A 22,797-nucleotide genomic window follows, 5' to 3' on the forward strand; every position below is an offset into this window, starting at 1 on the left:
TGCTCGGTAACTAATTGAAAGCAGTGTGTGAAGTGAAAAACAGAAGAGCTTATGTGCTGTGCGTGAATACCAATTTTTTTAATGAATTATAGAAAAATTGAATTTAATTGGTCCCGCAATTTTTTAAAAATTGTTGTTCATCTTTTACTCTTTAATTCTTCATTTTTATACAAGTTTTCTCAATGTACTGAGTTTTCATTTGTGTCGAAACATGCTCACTTAATTCTTGTCCACAAATTTTAATTCTAATTTTAATTCTATCAGGTGCCTTAAATGATAAGAATTAATTTAAAAGTTAATTTTATCTTTGAGTATGGGGTTCGAGGTGCACTCTTTGTACACGGATTGTACAGTGAATCGAAATTTGACTAATAGATAAGCGAATAAGTTGAATAAATAAATGTGTGGACATGAATCGGCATTAAAGAATTTGAGATACGAACTATCTGACCTTAAAAAGATTTAAATTGTCTACCTTGTTAAATTTACCTCCCGCAAATCCTCATGAAACTTTTGGATCAAGTCTGCAATAATATCTTCAAGAATAAAAACAAGTGGTGTCATCAGAGTTACGAGAAACTATTTTCACCCGTCAGTCTCTTGTCAGTGATTTTCCATTAATGGGTTGCGTGGCTTCATTTTGTGCTCTGCGCCGAACTACAGCCATTTGAGTACAACGGACACCGGCGGAGCCTCTTCGACAATGAACTCCAAGGAACAAATAATGAATTTTGTAAAAGGCTGCATCAGCGAGAACGCGTTTTCCCGATCGTTAAATACAAAAACCATATACTTCGCTGTAACGAATTTAAAACAAATTATGTACTTACCTAAATGAAAAATTTTGAAAATAAGTTTTTTTTTTATAAAGGAATTCTTAAAGAAAATATGTAATTTACTTTTACTTTAGTGCAAGAAAAGAATTTAAATCTTTTTATTAGGACCAGACTGAATTTACATAATTTCTGGTTGGGGTATAAATCTGAAAATGACTGTAAATTACTAACTCTTTCCTTTCTACCTATTCCGACCATTACAATAGTAATTTATAATTACCTGGGAGAACACAGACAGCGTCACAAACGTCTTTGCTCTTTGGCTGAAACAACATAATACATAGTAAAATAATTCGTAATTTATCTTAATGCCTTTCAACATCATAGGTGTGGACTTTTTGTTTTGTTCGTTTGAATTTTGAAAATTAAATGCCAAAGTTTATACGTATTTTCTTACGAAAATTTTCCTGAGCATTTAGATGATGCGCCACTGCAATAATTGTTGGCACATTCCTGGTTTCTACGAGTACATGTGGTGCTTGATTGTATTATTCAAGACATGTCCAACAAGTACTTAATGAAAGATATCCAAACTCTTGGATAGGATATGACAGCCCAATAAATTGGCTAGCGAGATCACCCGATTTCATACCGTTTTTTGTGGAATCCATTTTTTCCGTACACGGCATGCTGGTCTCGGCTATCGCCTCGATAAAAAATCCCATGCCTAATACAGTAAAAAATTACATTTCCTAATTGATTGCGCAAATACTGTCATAGCGATTTACAGGTATCGGTTTACCGTAAAAGTTTTTGCTGTTGCTTCTAGGTAAGACAGAAGGTAGTAGAATAGACAATAAAATGAAATTCAATTGACGTCTAATTAAATAAAATCCTTTTAAAATTGCATTATAGGTAGCAGTAAAGATTATATTTTATTCATTTATTGTATATGTACGCAATAGAAATGAAACAGTAGTCTGTATATTATTTATCATAAATATAACTGAGGGAGTATGAACTATGACATATAAAAAAAATCAGATGTCATAAAGAAAATAAATAAGAAAAATAAATGTTTTATTTTCAAAAAATGTTACTAGTGGTGAAACGGCTCTTCTAATAGACCTCTCACCATTTATTGAGGTGTGTGACCAAAACCTTTGTTGTTGAGAAAGCTTTCTGGTACAATTTCCCTTCCTAAGATGTAACATTATTTTAAGATGTGCTGCTTAAGAATAAATAATATTTAATTGTCTTAGATGCCGGGAATTATTCTTGTAACATTTTTTGTTATATTTATTTTTATGTTTAGTTCTTGTCATATGTGGCTTATATTGTTGAAGATACTAAAATTATTGATAGCCCTGACGTAGCTACTATTTTCATATGATTTATGTTTACTACTACTACTTGAAGTTTACTTTACAAATAATAAGATAAGATCACTACAAAAGTCGTAACAAAAATCTTGTGCGTCACAAATGCGACCTTAATAATCTTATCGTTTAAAAAGGGTTTAAAGAGTTGACGTCTTCTGACACTCTTCGTGGAAAAGTGAATACAAAGTGTTGAAAAATTTAACAATGGCCTACCCTGAGGACAAAAAAGGATGAAGGTATTTTAGAAGGTCTCATCTTTATCGAAAAAGATGAAATTGGTTTTGATTTGGCTTCAATTTGAAATTTTGTCACAAAAAAAAAGTTTGCGGTCAACGAAAAATTTTTATAATCAACTCGTTTGTTAATGGGCGATTAATAATCTCAACTATTAAAGGCACTCACTCGCTACACTCGTTCGTGCTTTAAACAGTTTCGATTAGCCTTCATTAACAAACTAGTTTATTAAATAACTATTTTTGGGTAATATTAGATTTACATTATGTACAAAATTCCTTTGAGACGATGCGGTAACAAAACCACTTTATACATAAATATAAATTGCTTTATACAATTCTGTTTAAGATAGAAATTACGATATAAGTGACAACTGAAATGACATTATCTTGTAATATATCATTACAAATCAAAAAATTAATTAAAAATAAATACATACTTGACTTCAATTGAATTTAAAATTATTACTTGACGTTGTATTGTTAAAGCTGTTTCTCGACAGAATTAAGATTAGCTAAAATATAACTCGGTTTAAGTAGTAATAATAATAAGTGGCAATTATCTACTGCTAGTCAGTTAGTCATTAGTCAATAGCCAATGGTCATTCAAAAACATTTTAACAGAATTACAAAAAAATGATTTTTTAAGCACACTTAATGAAAAAGGTAATTTTACGTACTCCCATGCGGACGAAAAGTAACTCTTTTTCGGACGCACTTTTACACAAGAATTTACATTTTTATCCCTATCGTGTAACAGCAGTGCAGGAATTGAACCCAGCAGATTATCCTATAACCTAACCTAAAATTTTACGGATTACACATCGTGCGACTTTCGTCAAGGTTTTGTATTCAATGTTACCAAACATGTACCTACCCATAGACATGTCCCCCTCTACCTTTTTGATGACCTGGTACTTCCTTTACATATAAAATACATTTAGTCAAAAATATCACTTTTTAACGTAGTCCTAACCTAACTTTTGTCATTGTTATTCTAAGACATACTTCACAATGTTGTGAAAAAATCAAAGGCTATTTGATTAACAATTGACATCAATGAACACAGGTTGACCCTCCCGAAATACGAGAACTCCAAGGAAGGAATAATGAATGAAAAGGTCGTCTTGGCTAGAACGCGTTTTCCCAATCGTAAATCGCAGGAAAGTTCACATATTTCATGATAATGAATTTAAAACAAATTAAATGAAAGATTCTGAAAAAGAAAGTGTTTTTTAGTGGAATTAATTGACACAGAAAATAATTTTCTCCACGACTATTAAAGAACGAATGCATTCTTGTTTGATATTCAATTAAAGAATTATATCAATTTCACGCCCTGTGTTAGAATATATAATCTATTCATTTTGATTGTGACCACTCCGTAGTAACTTTTCAGTTGCTAGGTTATTGATAGGGAATTTTAGATAACACTAAATCCAGTCGCAGTTGGCAACTCTCGGAGGCGCCATTTTGACAGAAACGTCACGCTCACAGAAGACAGAACGGAGAACGATTTGCGCAAATGTTTTTTAACGTACACTGTGCGCATATCTATAAAATTGAGTTTTGGTACAAAATTTTACAATTAAAAAAGAAAATGCCACGTCGTCTTCTCAAAGTTGGGACCAAACGGTTAATATTGACTTGTTTCGAGACGTTTATTGAAGCCAACGGGAAAACAACTCACAAAAATGAACATCACCAATAAAGTTAACTCTATTTGTGCTTTTTTGTTGTACATTTTGGCTAGTAAGTGTTGTAGTTTGATATCTTCTGCCTTTTCATCCCCTGTAAATCATTTTTTTGAACTTTCTGTCTGATTAGTTTTTATCTGAAAATATTTGTATTAATCAATGCTAATTGAAAGTTCTGATTACCTTTATACCAGGCATTTTTCGCTTTTGTCTTACTGCCAAATGACCATTTCCTTCGTTCTTCATTAATATCGAGAATTGCATGAGGTGATTTCGAAGTTTTTACGTTAAATAATCTGTACCTGGATATAACTCCACTTTTCAACAGACGTGATCACAGAATCAGACAGACGTTTTTAGTTTCTCCTACTTCAAATATTGATTTCTGTTATTAATATTGATAAATACATAAAAATCATTGCTTTACTACCATGGTCAAGTTTTGACAATTCTGACATTTTCCATCATGTTCACACCACACAAATATTTAGGGTAAAACGTATGCAGCACACAGCTAAACAGCGCCTACTATGTTTTTCGTTGTGGTCACAATCAAAGTGAATAGATAATACTGAGATCTACGGCTGCCGGCCAATGACATCCCCATTATTTTCATTCTACAATGGCAAATCATCAATCGGATGCCTTTGCAAACAATAAGTCGAGGATCGTGTAGCAACCACTAAAAGAGGTAGTACAATTTCAATTGTCAAATATTAAAAATCAAATTAAATTCAATTTTCCAAGATTGTTTCTTCTTGGTATAATCGTGTAGAAAGTATAATCTTCAATTCGCGTATAATGGCTATTAATTATTATCTCGGATGAATCCACCACTCGCCTACGGCTCGTGTTGCAATTTTCATCTTCTTGGATAATAAGCCATCATTATACGCTCATTAAAGAATGTACTATACTTTAACTTTGGTGCAAGAAAAGAACTAATAAAATTTAAATACAAATGAAATTTAAAGAATGAGAGAAATAATTTACCTTGTAATTTTACAAGTGGACAGGAAAATGATTGCTGTCGGTACGAAACGGACAGTGGCGGCCAGGGAATTTCGTACACGTACATCAATGTCATTTCACTCGCTAAAGTTGTGAAATGGTCTTTAGTAAAGGTAATAGTAACCTCACCTTTGATATTTAACATGCCTGTCAATTTACTTTTGTCTCCTTTTTTGTATAATGTAACTGATAATACTTTTTGGAATACCCAGTATTTCCGAAATTCGCCCATAAGAGTTACCATTTTGGAAAATAATTATTATTATTTTTAATTTTATAAAGTTAGAGCCATTTTGACAAACATTGTTTTTTTTTTTAAATACCCCACTTTCTTACGTTCTGTTTGACCAAAGTGGTCAAACCAAACAGCTTTGTTAGATTCTAAATTCCTTCTTTTAGCCGATAGCTTTTCCATTATTCTAGAATTGTTTTAAGTAACTGTTTTTTCCACCATAATATTTCGTCGTCGCTGCACCCCTCCTCCAAACAATTGTCTTCGATCCGTTCTTTATACTTAATATACCATTTAACTCATTATAAATAACTATTTATTAAGTTTTGTTGCACCTTTGTTAAAAATTACAAGACAAATCACAATATACGAGGGTCATCCAGAAAATAAGGTTATAAGGGCTTCTGAGGCCGGGGGAAATTTTTCTTTTCGAAGTTGGCGCACCTGCTATGTAGGGGGGATCCTAGCTGGGTATCGCGACAAAAGCGCGCCGCAAAAAGAGCGCACGACAAAAGAGCGTGCTACATAAGAGCGCGGCGACATAAGAGCGCGGCGACATGAAAGCGCGGCGACATAAGAGCGCGACGACATAAGAGCGCGGCGACAAAAGAGCGTAACCACAAAAGAAGGTAAATACAGGTTGCCTTTGCCTTTGCCTTTCTTAAGGCAATAATTAATTTCCATATTGAATGAAAATTTTCCTTACCCTTTAGTTATACTAAGACTTGGCGCGACCTTGACGCGACCTTGAAACACAACAAGAGAGAAAAAAAGGCATTTGCACAAGGTTTGAATGGTGGGACACGATCTAGGAGGACGCCCTGAGGCTGTCTAGCCAGAAAAAACGCGAAAATTCCAGAAGTAGTTAAAGTGAACAATTACCAAATAATCCTGTACATTTTGTATTGGCACAAATGCCAATGCTGGCAGGTGGCGCAACATGAGTGCAAATTCAGGATTTGCAGCATAAGATGCTTGGAGTCCTGCAGATTGGACATACCGATAAATTGCCTGCGAAAAATGGAAAAAGCAACCTCCTCCGTAAATACATTGACTGCTGCTTTTTCAAAATCCTGTCTTGTCACAGTGTTTATTTGTCTCACGCTATTTTGTCGCGGCGCTCTTTTGTCGCGGCGCTCTTTTGTCGTGGCGCTCTTTTGTCGCTGCGCTCATATTGCGGCTCTCTTTTGTCGCGCGCTCATTTGTCGCGCGCTCAAATGTCGTAGATTCTCCTAGCTGTCAGTTTGTTTGGTCCTGCGTGTTTGTCGGTCATTTCGTTCAGTCACAATAAATTTTTCCGATGGAGAGGTCGTCGCGCGCTCCGCCACCTCCGTTTTGCACAGGAAGGAGAAGCTTTTCTGGATTCTATCGTGCCAGGGAATGAGACGTCGGTGTGTCACTACACCCCAGAATCCAAAAGACAATCACTTTAGTGGCGTCATTCAATTTTCCCAGCCACCAGAATGTTCAAGACGAACCATTCAGCCGGAAAAGTCATGGCATCTCTTTTTGGGACCGTAAGGGGTTCTTTTTGGTGGATTTTATGCCTAAAGGGACTACCATTAATGCAGAGGCTTACTGCAATACCTTAAAAAAACTCAGAAGAGCCATTCAGAACCGCAGAAGGGGAATGCTGACCCGGGGAGTCAACCTTCTGCATGACAACGCCAGGCCCCATACCGCGCCAGTTTCACAGGAGCTGCTGACATCATTTGGATGGGATATTGTCACCCGACTTGGCGCTTTCACTTTTTCACTAAACTAAAGGAATTTTTGGGTGGAAAACGTTTTTCCAACAATCAGGAGGTCATGGAACTGGCTGAAAGAGCTGGCAGTGGAGGTCTATGGCACTGGCATACAAAGGCTGGTGCCCCGACCGCAGGAATGTCTCGCTCTTGACGGCGATTACGTTGAAAAATAGTTTAATATATTTGTGAAGTATTCTGTCAATTTCAATTGAATACAAGCATTTCTCGATCCTACATAAATGTTGTAACCTTACTTTCTGGATGACCCTCGTACATATGAGTTTCTGAATTCTTCCGAGATACTAAAAAGAAAAGAACAAAACGAATTTTCTTTTTGTTATGGATATTAAATTTAATAAATAAAAAAAAATATGTTAAAGATAATATTAAGATTGCAGACAACTAGTAGCAAAAACCTTGCCAGGTGGTAAAAGAGATTAATCTCTAGTTAGATATTTTAAAACACATTTCGGTCTTGCTACTTGAATTTCTAATCATTATTCTATTAAATATATCTTAACTTAATCATAAGTGTTTCCACGAACCGTATAAATATCATCTCTTTTAAAATATACGATTGCAGATTATTTAATCAGTTTCTAATTAATTACGTTGACTGATAACAAGTGACTGGCATTTTTTAAAGACCGAAAAGTTCCCCAAAAGTGACTAAAACCTTTTAGGTCCTTACGTATGGTAAAAAGTCTTAAAATACTTTTATTTAACCATTATTATGAAAGTATACAGGGTGATTTACAATAAGTGTAAAAAACTTTAAAATCGTATTCGGGAAGTAATTTTAGGAAAGAAATGTTATATGAATTCACAAAAAAATACTCTTTTCAAAAATATTAAATTTGACCCCCCGTGCCATTTAAAAAAAATCAAGTTAGCCTTGTGTCTTTAAAATAAATGACGTTAGAAAATAGAACTGTGTGCCAAATTTCAACAAGCTCTGCTAAACCGCTCTGAAAATATTTAGTTATATCCATACTTTCTAGCGGCCCTGTATATAAAATGTACCAAAACTCCTATGTGTGGGGGTGCTCATTATCTTGTTAATATAAAATAAGTAATCAGTACGTGACTAATGGAAGGAAATTTTAAGTCTATCAAATGAATTAACTGAATAAGACACAAGATCATTTAAAAGAAGATAATTTTTTGAAGTATTTCCGTATTATTTGCCACATCTTGATAAAAAACAAAACATCAATTTGAAAAATTTACATCATAAAGGCCGTAGAGTGTCTTAACAAGTTACTCTTAATTGTATTTAGCAATTTAAGATAATAATTATTGATGGCAACATATCTGATCCTCTAATTTCAAGAATTTTAAGGTGTGGCCAAAATTTCACTTATCTAAGTACGCAACATTTATGTTGTGCTGATCACGTGTACGAGCTAATTACTTTGATGTCTCACAAGAGTATTTGTTTGTAGTCTCCGTATGAGATATAACTGTAACAACTCTCTAGTCAATAAGTCAATTTAATTTGTTATACTTATGCTCGAGTTATTTTTTAAATTTAATGCAATTATCAAGGAAACGAAGAATGTAAGATCTAACAATTATTATCATAAGTGTAATATTCCTACAGATGTTGCAAATTCAAATTAAATAGTAGCCTAATTTAAATTTATTCTGAATACTAAAATATTTTGATTGTTGCCTTTCCAATGAAGTACCAACATAAAATTGTATTATTATTTCTTTCAGTTATGACTAAATTTAACAAATTATTTCAATTTTTGTTTTATATTTCAACATTGTCGTCAATATAATGTTCTTTTAAATTCACTCTTGTGTCTTTGTGTCTACCAATTGTTAAAAGTGTGGTCAAAGACGTCTTGAAGTACATTGATTAGATATAATTGTAAAAAAAAAAACAATAAAAATTATTTTTAATAAACAACACAAATTACTTTACATTGCTTTTGTGAATTTTATCAGAAAATCATTTTTACATTCTAGAAAATTGACACCTGCGGTTAATCTGAACTTTGAATGGTGTATGCAAGGATGCAAGGTACATTTATTTATATGGGGTGTTCATTTAAATTTATCCGCAAAATAAGCGTTGAAGAGTCAATTGTGAACGCACCACGGTTTATATTGTGTGTTTTTTTAAATTTCACCTCAAAGTAGGCGTTAAAGAGTCGATTGTGAACGCACCACGGATTACAGATTACGGATCAGCTAACCTCACCTTTTGTGTTGTTCATGTTTTTACTCTGCAGACTGACGAGTAGTGCGTTCACAATCGACTCTTCAATGCCTACTTTGCGGTAAAATTTAAAAAAACACCCGATAGATCACGCATCAGTTCTTTAAATCTTTTTTCATATGCAGACTGACGAGTGGTGTGTGCGTTCACAATCGACTCTTAAGGCGGCCTTACACCAAGGCAACAATTGGCAATATGCCGGCAACATTTTTTAGTGATGACCGGCAACATTACTAAAAAATGTTGCAGGCGACATGTTGCCAATTGTTGCCTTGGTGTAAAGTCGGTCTTACACCAAGGCAACAATTGGCAACATGTTGCCTGCAACATTTTTTAGTAATGTTGCCGGTCATTACTAAAAAATGTTGCAGGCAACATGTTGCCAATTGTTGCCTTGGTGTAAGGCCGCCTTAAGGCCGACTTTAAACGTCAACTTTGAAGGTACTTTTAAATCAACACCCAATACATAATGAACAAATAATTGGTTTGTAATGTAAAATAAAATGTAATAATGTAAACGTGGTTACAATAAAACAAACAATAACAAAGAATGTACTCTCGTGTCAAAAATAAATTGCTCCCTAGAATTCGAACTTTTAGGTAAATAACGTTTTTCATGTTGTGTGTAACTAGAATTTTCAAAAGTTATTTTGAATGCCTAAGGTTGGTTACTTTGAATTGAGAGATTAAATCCAAATAAATATGCCGCCAGTAACCAAAATTGATTGTGAAATGAGAAATTAGTCATTTGCAACTGTTACAATTATTTTGCTGTCTTACATTTTTCGGTTATCTTTTGTTTGTCACCAGAAACCACCTAGCCTCCAACCTAACCAAATTTATGGCAAACTAAATAGTAACGAATATCCCTAAATCCTAGGGAGTAATTTATTTTTGACACGAGAGTAAACAGTTTCGAGATTTAAGTTAGACAAATAATTACTCGAGAATTTAGTTGTATTAATAAAGATTATTGAGTAAATAATGTGATATTTTCTTGTTGTTTTTCAATAAACATACAAATAAGAAGAAATATTAAGATAATAAGAATATAAGAAATACCGAGTGACTATAAATGATTGAAGCAAAATAGTGAATTGGCAACACTGATGCAGTTGGTAGTGCAAATCTTCTCGTGCATCATCTGTCAATAATTTCTATTTAGGTTAGGTTAAATCACGAAGTATAGTCCAATGTTTACCCTTTTGCGATGACGTCATTATCTAGTAACTTCACGTATGTTTGAGCTAGGATCAGAAACAAATTTGAATTGATCATAAATAACTATAGTCGTTTTCAACGACATCCGTGCTGTCAGTGTCATTTTTAATATGTTGGTGCAGATTGTACACACAAACTCATAACCAGTATTCAGAGTATAAGAAAATCCTAGTTAAAAAAATGTCAAACAAGAAATTGAGGTTATGATAAAAGAAAATTTATATTTCGTGAAACGTCAACAACAAACGATAAAACTCAATCTTCAACATAGTGTAAAACATGGTTAAACGAAGTCATCCTCGGAATCCGAATCAGACTACATTTTTTATCGAAAATGATAAATAATAATTTGAATTTATCAATTTGCCGCGTCAAGGTAAATTGCCAAATTAGGAAATTCAAAATTACTAAACTGAAACAGCAAGTGATGCCAACATACTGTCATACTGACAGCACGGATGTCATTGAAAACGACTATATAATGTTTCAAATTTGTTGACAATTGCTTCGAAAGGTTATGTTTGTAATCAATGTAATAAGTGAAAGTAATTAAAAATTGTCAAATTGACAGGAGCATAAAGTAACCTCAAAGTGACCATCAATAAATAAACGTGCCTTTTTTTTTGTTTTTTTTCTGTTTCTGTCGTTTCAATAAAGAGAAAGCGAGGAAGAAAATCGTGACGTCACCTCAAAAGGGTAAAAATTGGACTATAGATTGGCGTTGGAAAAAAAATAGATTTTCTTGACGTTTGTTTCAATTTTGAAAATTGCGTGTGTCATGCCAACGATGTTGCCAACTAAAGATTTCAAATGTGTTACCAACATAATAAAATAATTTTCAATCATTGATAGTCACTCGGTATAAGAAGACTAAAAACAGATTGTGTTAAAGATGTAGTAACTGCTTTTCCTTTAAAAATATTGTTTAGCATTTAGGATCTCTGTGATTGTTTCTGAAGTTATTGCATCCATCTTACTGAATTTAAAACAGTTTGAAAGAATCTTAATAGGTAATAAAATGTTCTAGAAAAAGAATTACAAAATCATTTCAAATCAGAAATTTATATTGAACAATAAACAACAAGTGAATAATTTTTTGATTCAGTTCATTTCGTCAGATCATATTTTCTGTTGAAACATCGGAGCTCCAAGCGGCTGCTTTGATCTAATTAAATTACCAGCAATTTCTAAATTGTCCACTAATCCACAAGTACACTAAATAAACCACCAGTATAATTCGTATCTATCTTATCAGTTTTAATGTCCCTAAAGGTGGTATAAATTAGAAGTCTCCCTTTGAGAAAATAGTGCATCAGTTCTGCAAAAACAGTAGAATCGAAACCAGAATGGCGGTGAAAAGCATTCTCCTTTTGGTGGTCCTCGCCTATCTTGAAGAAGCTTCAGGTCATGGGATGATGCTGGAGCCCCCAAACAGAGGGTCTCTGTGGCGATTTGATTGGCAACAACCAGCGAACTATAACGACAACGAATTCTTTTGTGGAGGTGTAGTGGTATGAAATTTGAATTTTTTTAAAATTTCGGGAAATACAGATTCTCAGAAAATGAGATAAGCTTGCAATATTGCCTTTGATCTTTTTGGTTTCTGGACTATTAAAATCAATTGCAAATAGTATTAGGTTGTTGCACTAGAGATGCACAATACACAATACCTTGTAAAAAATCATATCGAAAGAATATCGCAAATTACAAGTAACCACTCAACTGGCGGCTTCTGTGATCCAAACAATCTAGCAATGAACCTCTTGAATTATTTAAATTCTTCTATCTTATCGTAACTGTGGATATTAGTATATAAAGCGGAAAAAAATCACTGCCAAATTACATTTCACGTAGTTATATCCTCAATTGTAATAGAAGAATTCCATACTCCGCAGAAATGGCTATGAAATTTGTGTTGGTTGTGCTAGCTCTTGCATATTTTGAAAGAGTTGTTGGTCATGGTATGATGTTGGAACCGCCAAATCGCGCTTCATTGTGGAGGTTCTACCCAGAAGCACTAGCAGATTATGACGATAATGGCTATTTTTGCGGGGGCGTTCTGGTATGACTATTCTATTTTTTTTTTTTAATATTTGTTTGTGTTGCCAATTATAAAAGTTCATGTCTACACCAAAATTTTAAAAAATGTATTTTTCTATTTTGCGTTTAGAATAAGTCTATTCTAGCACCCAAATGTCATCATTTGATTGCTTTTATAGGTCGTTGGCGTGTTAGAATAGAGTAGTAAAATTTCCTGTACTGATGTTGGTAGCGTGAAGTGTCAACTGACAGACGTCAAAAAATAAATCTCGCGGAGAACAAAGCAAATTAATAAATAACAATGAACAAAACGTTTAATTTTCATTCTGGGATTTGGACTTCTCCGGCAGTAAATTTTCTAACGTCTTTTGTGCAATTTGCCTAATTTGCGGCGGCGTTAGCGATAAACTTTCTTCAGCATTCATTTTCAAACATCAAATGCGAAAATAAAAAAAAATCTGACGTTTTAAATTAATTTTTTTCACAGCCGGCTAAAATTACGCCACATAAAAAATGTCACCAACCACCGCAAAATTCTCTACATTTAAAATTTTAATTTTTTTATTTATAAAATGGTATAAAGCGGCAAAATAAAAAAATAGTATAAAAGATTCGTTGCAGAAGGTCCTTCAAGCACTCATTTGTTCCTCAACTCGCCGCTAGGCGGCTCGTTTCAGAATTTCAAATTCGTGCTTGAATAGATGCCTTCTGCAACTTATATTTTGATATATTATTTTTGTTCGACACTGTCAGAATTTGCGAATTTTCTCCTCTGTGAACGGATTTTGATAAATGTCACAACTTGTCACTAAAAAATTAAAATTTTTTATTGACAAGTTGCGACATTTATCAAAATTATTATTTTTGAAATAAATTACAACTAGGCAATGCTTCTTATAATTTAATTTTCACGGTTTTAACAACAAATCTTTTTTTATTTACATAATATATCTCGCGAATCGAAGAATAAAAAATCTTAATAAGCACTTCTCGTGTAGATCTCATTTGACAGATATAAAATATTAATCTGCAATTAATCTGTCATTCAGTGATTGGTTTAAAGTTTGAGTTAATCCTCTGACTTTTTTATATTCTTGTAATCAGGACTAAACAGTCTTCTGGATATGATCTTAAAATTTGTCAAATTTATTGTGTCAGTTATATTATCAGAAGAATTTATTGCAAGTTTTTTAAAGCGAAAATATTTATTGCAGATAATTATTAAACCATCAATTTGTGAGATAAAAAATCGTACCTAATAATTGATTTTATGATTTTTGTTTTATAGGTGCAATACGGTCAAAATGGTGGAAACTGTGGAGTTTGTGGCGACAACTGGGCTAGTCCCGTTCCTAGAAACAACGAAAACACAGGCAAATTCGGAAACGGAGTTGTAGCAAGAACTTATGCTGCGGGAACTGCTGTCACAACTTCCATTACACTAACTGCAAACCATCTTGGTACCTTCACCTACAGGTTGGTCCCAAAAAACTAATTTCTTTGAATATGTCATCACAAATTTCTTTGCAGTTTGTGCATTCTCAGCGATCCATCTAAGCCCGAAACGGAAGACTGTTTCGTCGACTTGAAACTTTCAGATGGGTCATCAGCTTACAATGTCAAATCTGACGACTACATTATTAGCAACAATATTCAGTTGCCAGCTGGTGTTACATGTGAACGCTGCGTTTTGAGATGGCACTACAAGAGCGGTACGATTGATTCTATTTTTGTTTTGGATAATTTAATTTAATAGTCGTTTAATTTTCTGTAGGTAATTCGTGGGGTATATGCAACGATGGTACACAAAAAATGGGATGTGGATCTCAAGAAACTTTCCGTTCCTGTGCAGATATTTCTATTGTTAATCCTTAAAAACTGTAAACAATGCTCGATCACATCTCGCTACACTTATTAAAAATAAAGACTAATATATTGTCGGTTTATTTCGTTCTTCTTTTATTTTGAAATTAAGAGGTGCAACTAAATACTAAGTAGTAACTTTTTGTGGTGTTTTTAAATCAAATATGTAATAGTATTATATACTTAAAAAATTATTTTTTCCAACTTTATTATTTTTTCTCAAAATTTCCTTATGTAAGATAAGAAAATTTTTATACTATCAGAATTAATAAAAAAAAATATCGATGACATGATCACTCGAAAACAAATGACAGCTTGGAATTTTGTTTGGTATTAAAATATGTATTTTTATAAACTAAAATTGACCTGTCCAAATATTTTTTTGAAAACAATTTTGTTTAATTTTTAGGGAATTTATTTCATACTTTTGCCGCTCACTGTATACTATTAGTTACCTTATGTTCGGTTTTTTTTATATGGACATTCATTTCACCACCAAAATTGAAAGTTTCAAATAAAGAATTACGAGTATAATAAGCCTATCTTGAATTAATTGGTATACCTACTTCGTCTAGCGAGAGATTGGGGGATTTTAAATTGTATTAAGTTAACCCAACACTACAAAATGCACTAGAATACAATAAATTAGAGCATAATTTCAGGGCAAAAATGTTTCTGCTTGAAGGATATATTTAAAATTTTACGCGCACTAGCTATAGTTTGTCCAGCGAGAGATTGGTTGACATAAAAATCACTAAATTCACGTAGAAAAATTAGTAGAGTAAGGCCGGCCTGAAATATGACACTTGGTAGGGGTGTGCGTAGACGGAAAACAGTCGGACGAGTCCATCTTTCGTAAAATAGAGGTGCTCAACAGATTAAAAATCAGCTGATTGTTACTGTGACCGCTATTCTCTGCTGTGACCGGTTTTGATTGTTTTGCCACGCCACAGGAATATTTTGTCCTCGCAGATTTCCCCCACCAAATGTCATATCTTAGGCCGGCCTTACTCTACCTAGCGCACGTAAAGCGCATACAGCGCATACAGTAGTACCTAGCGCATACAGCGTCATACATTCTTGAATTTTTTGAAAATTTTAAATCGATTAGAAGTCTGTGTTTTTGCTCGGGCGGTAAAACTTGGATCACCATGTACATTTCTTTATGTCCGCTCGGGAGATTTTTGCCTACTTATGGCCGACTATGAAACAAATTTTTTACTTTTTAAAAATGATTTAAATTTGTCGGCATGAAAAATTTTGTGGATTACACGTCCAGAAAATGTTTTGCGAGTACTCGTATTGCTTCGCCTCGGCTAAGCCGCCTCGGCAACGCAATATCACACACATTCGCAAAATATCATTTTCTGGACTTGTGATCCAAATAACTATTACCGCCCGCTAGAAGCTGTCCACTGAGAAGCTGCAGAATATTTTTCTGATTTTTCCAAAAAATAGGCAAGGAGAACATCTTCGGAACACTTGCCTGTGATTTTCTTAGTGTGAGACCAGTCCATAAAGTTTCTGTATTCTTTTTCATACTTCTCCCGCGATTTGGATCGAAGAAGACTTTCGGTAGCTATTTTGGCTGCTTGAACTATTTCTTCTGAAACGACCACTTCTTCGTCGTCAACAAAAAATACCTCTGTTATTTCCATTTTTCTAGGGTTTTTCGATTAAATATTTCACTACAAAAACTGAACACGCACTAAATTAACAATGGCTACCCTTGTTTATGCCGTTACTACGGTAATAACAATAACTGACTTATTCCACATTCTTGATTTTTGTGTCGTTATTTTAAAATTGAATATACCTAAATTATTATAAAATTCAAAACTTCGATGGGACATAAAATTTTGTATGGACCACGGGCATATCTAATAATTAGCGTTTGTGGCCCTTAGCGTGTTATGTTACGCTGCGGCCCACAAACGCCTTCATTACGCCCTTAATACATAAATAACTATTGTGGTTTCCTTCAATTCCCTCTTCAAGATCCGAATCTTCTATCAAATTTTGGGCAATGGTTTCGGACGAATCGTTTATCAAAGTGGCATCAAATTTAAATTGTTAATTACTTCTTTAAATTATTTCAACTTCTTGTTTCAAGCCATCGGGAGATGACAATTAGTTATAAATGGAGACAAAAAATGGTATTTATAAGAGTAAATTATATGTTTTTAATTTGTTGTAGGCAATTTAGGGCGTTTTCAGTAAGTATATTAAGTTCGGAGAAACCTTGCTGGCATTTAGTGAGGGGACATTGTTCCACAATGTGTTGGTTTCTTTTTCTGCACCGCATTGACAAGAGGTGTTTTCACGAATGTTCCAGTGAAACAGCATGTTATTGCATTTGCCTTAACTTTTTTTCAGGCTGAAATCATCCTCTATTTGGAGAGCTCCATGTGAAAAATGTTTGTTTTTGTCGTTCTTTGGTTTCAATTGTAATTTATGATGCTAGTCAAGAAGAGAATCATCAACACAAGTAAGACGTCGTTTTACGTCAAATCTTTAAAAAGATGGCAGATTTTGTTCGCGCCAAAAATGTTAAAAGGTATAAAATAAAACACGAGCCATTAAACACTGATTTTAAAACGTTATATCGTTTTGATCGCGACAATGTTCACGCTCTGGTCGTGTACTTTCTTGGGAGCGACCATGTTGAAACACGAGGTGGTGCTCTTTCTGCGGAACAGAATTTTTCTGAGATATATGGCAGATCCCGGATTTCAAGTAGGAATTGGAGAAGAGGTAGGGGTTCATCAAAGTACAGTTTCAAAAACTATATCAGAAGTCATGATAAGAATTTTGGAAATTTCCAACGAGTGGATAAAATTTCCATCTACATGATTCTATTAACGAAGCAAAGTAACAATGGCAGGAACGGTACCATTTTTCAGCTGCAATTGGTGCTTTAGATTGTACGCATGTACGTATTTTAAAACCTTCTACACATGGTGATGAATATGTCAACAGAAAGGCGATTGCTAGTTTAAACGTACAGGCAACTTGCAATGCGAAAGAAATATTTACTAGCATTGACGCTTGGTGGCCTGGTTCCGTACACGATTCAAGAATCTGGACAAATTGAGAAATCCGTGAACAATTCAGTAGAAGAAATAATAATGCTGTTTTGTTGGGAGATAGTGGATATGGTTTAGAGCCCTGGTTGATGACCCCTTTTCGCAATCCAGCGAATGATGAACAACAAGCATTTAACAGATTATTTAAAAGAGAACGAGTTATAATCGAACGTTGTTTCGGACAAGTTAAAAGAAGATTTCCAATTCTTCAATATACATATGTATATGCAGGGTACTGTTACGTTATTGTTTTCTCCTGAACTACTACAACAAGAGAAAACTTAAATCTCCCAACTTCACTGGGGGAAATTTAAATAACGATTTCAAGACTGATCGGTTCCAGGTCTGGCACAAAACACACTTACGTCTCGAGAGCGAGGCTGTTGAAGTAGAAATGATACTACACAAACACGGTGTTATACCAGGTGTTGGACAGAAACACAGATGTAATAATAATGGTGTTTAATTTTCGTTACCTAGCTTTACATTCGACACCTAACTATTTAATTCAAACTCAAATGCCGCTGCGAGCGTAACACGGTTGTCTAGGCAAAGTGATACTAGGATACAAACCAAGTGGTATTTCCAAAAATGAATAAATTAAAGATTTGAGCCTTGAAACTAATTTAAACTAGCCAATATTGCAAAATGAAAGCGAGTAAAGTGGCGAACTGAAGGTTCACAAAATGACACGCTGAAGGCGCTTAAACTCTAGTTAAATTTACAAATAGTGCCGGTACTACCAGGCTAAATATCCAACTACAAGTGACGAATCAATGATAAATTAACGAAAACTTCCCTTACACCGGGCCTGGGCTTGAAATCTAAGGAAGAGTCCTGGGAAGAGCGGAGCTGGAGGAAGGTCCTCCGAGTCCTTCTTCCGCCGCTGGTCTATCACGCCGTCCGTATCCTCGGATAGTCCTCGGGGTCCTTCCTCCCCTCGACACTTCCCAGGGATAAGCGTGAATTAAACAGGTTTAGCCCCGGTGTAAAAAAAAGGATGGAGAACGATAAAGTAATGTGATAAAATAAAAAAAAAACTTCCGAGAGCCAGCGAGCGCGTCGTTTCTGGCGAGGTCACTCCAGGTCTGATAACGTAAATCAACGTAAAAGAAATGTGCCAAGATGGCGGACAGTAAAAGAAAGACGCTGAAGGATCTTGCCAGATATGAGTTGCTCCTGGACTCGGGTTCCTCGGCCAGGGACAGTCCGGTGTGAGGTCCTGCTCTCCGGAGGGGTCCTGGGGGATGACGTCGGCCCAACAGGGTGGTGAAATTATCCGCTGAAGCGTAGGGTCGATGACCCTCGTGAAGGAAGCCTTTATCCGCCGCGACGTTTCGGTTGGAATTCTTCTAGGACGACTTCCCAGCCGAATCGGTCTTCCTCCACGGGTTCGCCAGCACCTGTTGCACACTAAAACACCCCCTAATTTCCCCCTTTGAACACAACACTCACACCCGGATCGGTCGTAACCTCTGACCTCAACTAGTCGAGAACCTCTCTCATGGCGTCGGTTCCACCTTTATATATTTTCCCCTCCTCTCGCCGAATTTACGCGGCCGGTACCGGAAGTCGGGGTCTGAGAGCCCGTTCTGGAATGTTCTAGAACGTTCTCGCCTTTACGATTTACCGCGAAATTTAAATCGTAACAGTACCTATAGAAAAAATTCCAGGAATCATTACGTGTTGCTTTCTGCTTTGTTTTACATAATTTTTTTTTTTTTTTTTAAATTTAATTTTATTAAAACTGGTCACTTGGACCAACCATTAATTTACTTTTAGATAGACAAAAAAAAAAAAAAAAAATTAAAACTAATATTCACCCAATGGTGTCAAAAAGATTGTGTTATTAACTATTGCTGGTGTTATCACTTATCACTCATTGCACTAGGTCACTAGGTCTTTTTCTTTTCAATCGTCGGGTTGAACCGTCCTTTACCAGTAGTTGTGTGACCTCTGGGTTGACATGGTCTCTCACTCTTTGTTGGTGTTTTTGGGCTGAGCGTTTTATTTCATCGGCAACATACGGGATGTTTAGGTCCCGATGAATATCGCTGTTTCTCGCATATCTCGGTGCATCGACAATGTTACGGAGCACTTTGTTCTGGAAAGTCTGTATTATTTTTATATAACGTTGACTAGTACAGCCCCAGAGCTGAATACCATACAGCCAGGACGGCTTTAGCATCTGATTATATAACAAGACTTTGTTATATATAGACAACTGGGAACTTCTACCTATCAACCAGTACATTTTCTTATATTTTAGGACGAGTTCTTTCTTTTTCTTTTTCACATTTCTTTTTTACATAATGCTGCAAAAAATTTTATGGACGCAGACTTTGAAGGTGAAGACGAAAATAATATTGATGATAATGAACCAGAAGAAATTGATGGAAATCTCTTTCAAAGAGGACAGATTAGACGAAACAACATTGCACATATTATTTACGTTCAAGAATTGTAATTAAATAAAAAGTTACTTATATGAAAAATTTCTATTTCTATAACAAATTTAACCACAACAATTAAAATTTCAGTCTAATTGTAAAGTATCTTCTTCAATGATTGTTCCACTTCTCTTAGGTTTGTCTAAGTAATAGCTGCGTGGAATTCGTGTAGTTTTTAACTGTTCAATCAAAACTAAACGTTGTAACTCAGGGGTGGAGATTCCTCAGTTTCAAATTTTTGGGCCTATCTTGTTTTTAACTTTTTTATTTTCAGCAAAGCATTTTTCCCCTGACCACTGGTAATTTCTGGGGATACTGCAGCCATATCAGAAATAGCATGTATGACGGCGTCAGATTGGTCTGTTTCATTTCTCACTTTTTGTTGTTCCACAACAAGAGCCCCTATTTTTTTTTAAATAAAAAATGTACCTTTCTACTACATTTATTTTTGCGCGATTGTACTCTATTTGGTTGTTTACCACGTCTGTTTCCAAGATGGTAAGCTCTGTTTACTCGTTGCTAACGATAAACTCGATGGTAAGTAATTTTTGGTGTTCTAGAACGGTAAGTAAAGTTTATTCAAAATTAATCGATTATTATAATAATTTTTATGTAGACAGAAGTTGAAGACAAGATGTGGGGGCACTTTCTGGAAACTCATAAAGCTCTTGTAGTCGGCTTTCCTTGGCGCTGCAATGAAATAGCATTAGCAAACTTGCCGCGACATTGGCATTGGCAAAATTTTCATACCCCGCATTTTCCTTGTCTTCTTGATTAGGTACACATTGAGGTTGTTGGTTTCGAAAATAATTCTTCATTGATGTAGACAGAAGTTGAAGACAAGATGTTAGCACTTTCTGGAAACACACACGGCTCTTGTAGTCGGCCTACCTTGCCGCTGCAATGAAACAATTTTAGTAACAGACTTGCCGCGACATTAGAATTGTCAAAATGTTCATACGCCGGATTTTTCTTTTCTTCTTGATTTCATATTGAGTTCGCTGGTTTCGAAAATTCTTGATTTATGTAGACAGAAGTTGAAGACAAGATGTTAGCACTTTCTGGAAACTCACACGGCTCTTGTGGTCGGCATTCCTTGCCGCTGTAATGAAATAATATTAGCGAACTTGCCGCGACATTAGTATTATCAAAATTTTCATACCCAAATTTTCCTTGTCTTCATAATTACACGTTGAGGTCGTTAGTTTCAAAAATTCTTTATTTGTGACGCACCCCACATTCAAAGTTTCTTCTACAATATCCACTTCGTTTTCGAAATCACTAATATCACTCATTTTACTGCTTGTTTTTCAACACAACTGGCGATATTTGCGCACAAAAACTGCAATGGCGGTAGTTGTTTGCAGATTGCCTTAGAAACGCGATACAAAAATCGACATTGTGGCAACACGATGTGAAGGGCGTCGTATCGCATTGCATTCTACGTAGTTAGGAATGTTTTGTAATAAATATTCAATCGCGCAAAAAATCTCATAAGCATGACGAACGTTAATGACAATGTACGGATCTCAGACAATATTGGAGTCGTCGCAAGCTCCTCCTCCAAACAATTGTCTTCGATCCGTACATTGTCATTACCGTTCTTTATACTTAATATACTATTACATACCTGGAATTTTATTAAGAGTAGGATTACTATCAGCATCCATTAGATTATACAAATTTTTTTCCCATTCGCATAATTTATTCCGTTTCTTACCAGTTTTCTTCATGTCCGTTTTCTTTTTTAGTCTTGCTTTCATGTTATTGATTTTTTTTGCCATTTGTTGCGTTGTTATTGTTTTTCCACAATGATTCTCGTACAATTTAACTAATCGTTTCAGTCCTTCTGCTTTCTTGGCTTTCGTTTCCGGCAGGTGCGATTTCGACAAGACTGCCGAAAAGTTTTTTAAAGCTTGTGATCAAAATAGTAATGCGTTATTATCTGCCTGCTTCCCATCTTCAAATTGGTCTCTCCTGTTTTCATTAATCGCCGGATGAAGAGGCTTCGGCTTCGTAATTCATTTTCACTCTTATACTTTGAGCAATTGCTTATTTTATTCATACGACCCGCTGATATATTATTGGCAAATAGGATTGAATGTGGTTTTAACTGATTTCATTGAGACCCACTTGATTTAATTTTCTTGAGCATTTGCTCATACAAGTGAGCTACAGGGTCATTATAAATGATTGTCCCATCGCAGTTGGCGTTGAAAACCCACACAAATTTTGGATGTGCCGCAGTCTCGCAACGTTAGCCAAACTAGTAAACTTGATTTCCACTACTGTCAGGAGCGCCACCTATCGGCGATACTAGTCTCACTCATTTTATAAGGCTTGCGCTAACTGCGATGGGACAATCATTTATAATGACCTGTATTTGCTTCGAAGTAAAAGTAAAAGGTTATTCATACAATCCGAAGCAGATTCTTTTACTTCCAGCTTCTACTTCGAGCATTTGCTTTAACTTTATACTTATATTTTGAGCAATTGCTTTAATTTTATTCATACGACCCATTGAATGTTTCGTAAAGTGCATTTTGGGTTGTATTTTTACCTGGTCAGGCTCGTCATCTTACGTGAATAACCCTGTATAACAATAACCAACAAAAGGTCTTGTCTGAGCTAACTAATGTTGCATTTTTGTATTTACTTTAATTTAAGTGAATTGAATGCACAGCTCCACATGCAAATTAGATAATGGGGAAGTACATAGCATGCCAATATTCAAATTTTCCTTTATCCGAGGACTGACAGGTTAACAACAGATCAAAATTTCAAATGGGAAATGTTGGTTGCATATCTATACAATAAAAATGAAATGA

At 34.9% G+C, this 22,797-nt stretch overlaps 1 protein-coding gene and 2 long non-coding RNA genes across 3 annotated transcripts; 1 reads left to right on the top strand and 2 right to left on the bottom strand.

The window, feature by feature from the left end:
- Nucleotides 1–4,094: 4,094 nt before the first annotated feature.
- On the bottom strand, nt 4,095–4,654 carry LOC138125004 (uncharacterized). The gene is made up of 2 exons (XR_011157320.1): nt 4,519–4,654; nt 4,095–4,457 (listed from the first exon to the last, which is right to left on the bottom strand). It is a non-coding gene; the product is annotated as an uncharacterized lncRNA (long non-coding RNA).
- A 7,175-nt stretch (nt 4,655–11,829) lies between these two features.
- LOC138125000 (uncharacterized) lies at nt 11,830–14,516 on the top strand. The gene is made up of 4 exons (XM_069040202.1): nt 11,830–12,041; nt 13,859–14,046; nt 14,101–14,282; nt 14,345–14,516. Exons 1-4 carry the CDS (start codon nt 11,877–11,879, stop codon nt 14,443–14,445), a joined length of 636 nt encoding a protein of 211 aa, XP_068896303.1. The 5' UTR covers nt 11,830–11,876; the 3' UTR covers nt 14,446–14,516.
- Nucleotides 14,517–20,405: 5,889 nt separating this feature from the next.
- LOC138123878 (uncharacterized) lies at nt 20,406–21,599 on the bottom strand. Its single transcript, XR_011156935.1, has 3 exons — nt 21,132–21,599; nt 20,720–21,071; nt 20,406–20,659 (listed from the first exon to the last, which is right to left on the bottom strand). It is a non-coding gene; the product is annotated as an uncharacterized lncRNA (long non-coding RNA).
- Between the last annotated feature and the right edge of the window lie 1,198 nt (nt 21,600–22,797).

The sequence above is a fragment of the Tenebrio molitor genome, chromosome 2, assembly GCF_963966145.1.
Source record: "Tenebrio molitor chromosome 2, icTenMoli1.1, whole genome shotgun sequence".
NCBI lineage: Eukaryota > Metazoa > Arthropoda > Insecta > Coleoptera > Tenebrionidae > Tenebrio > Tenebrio molitor.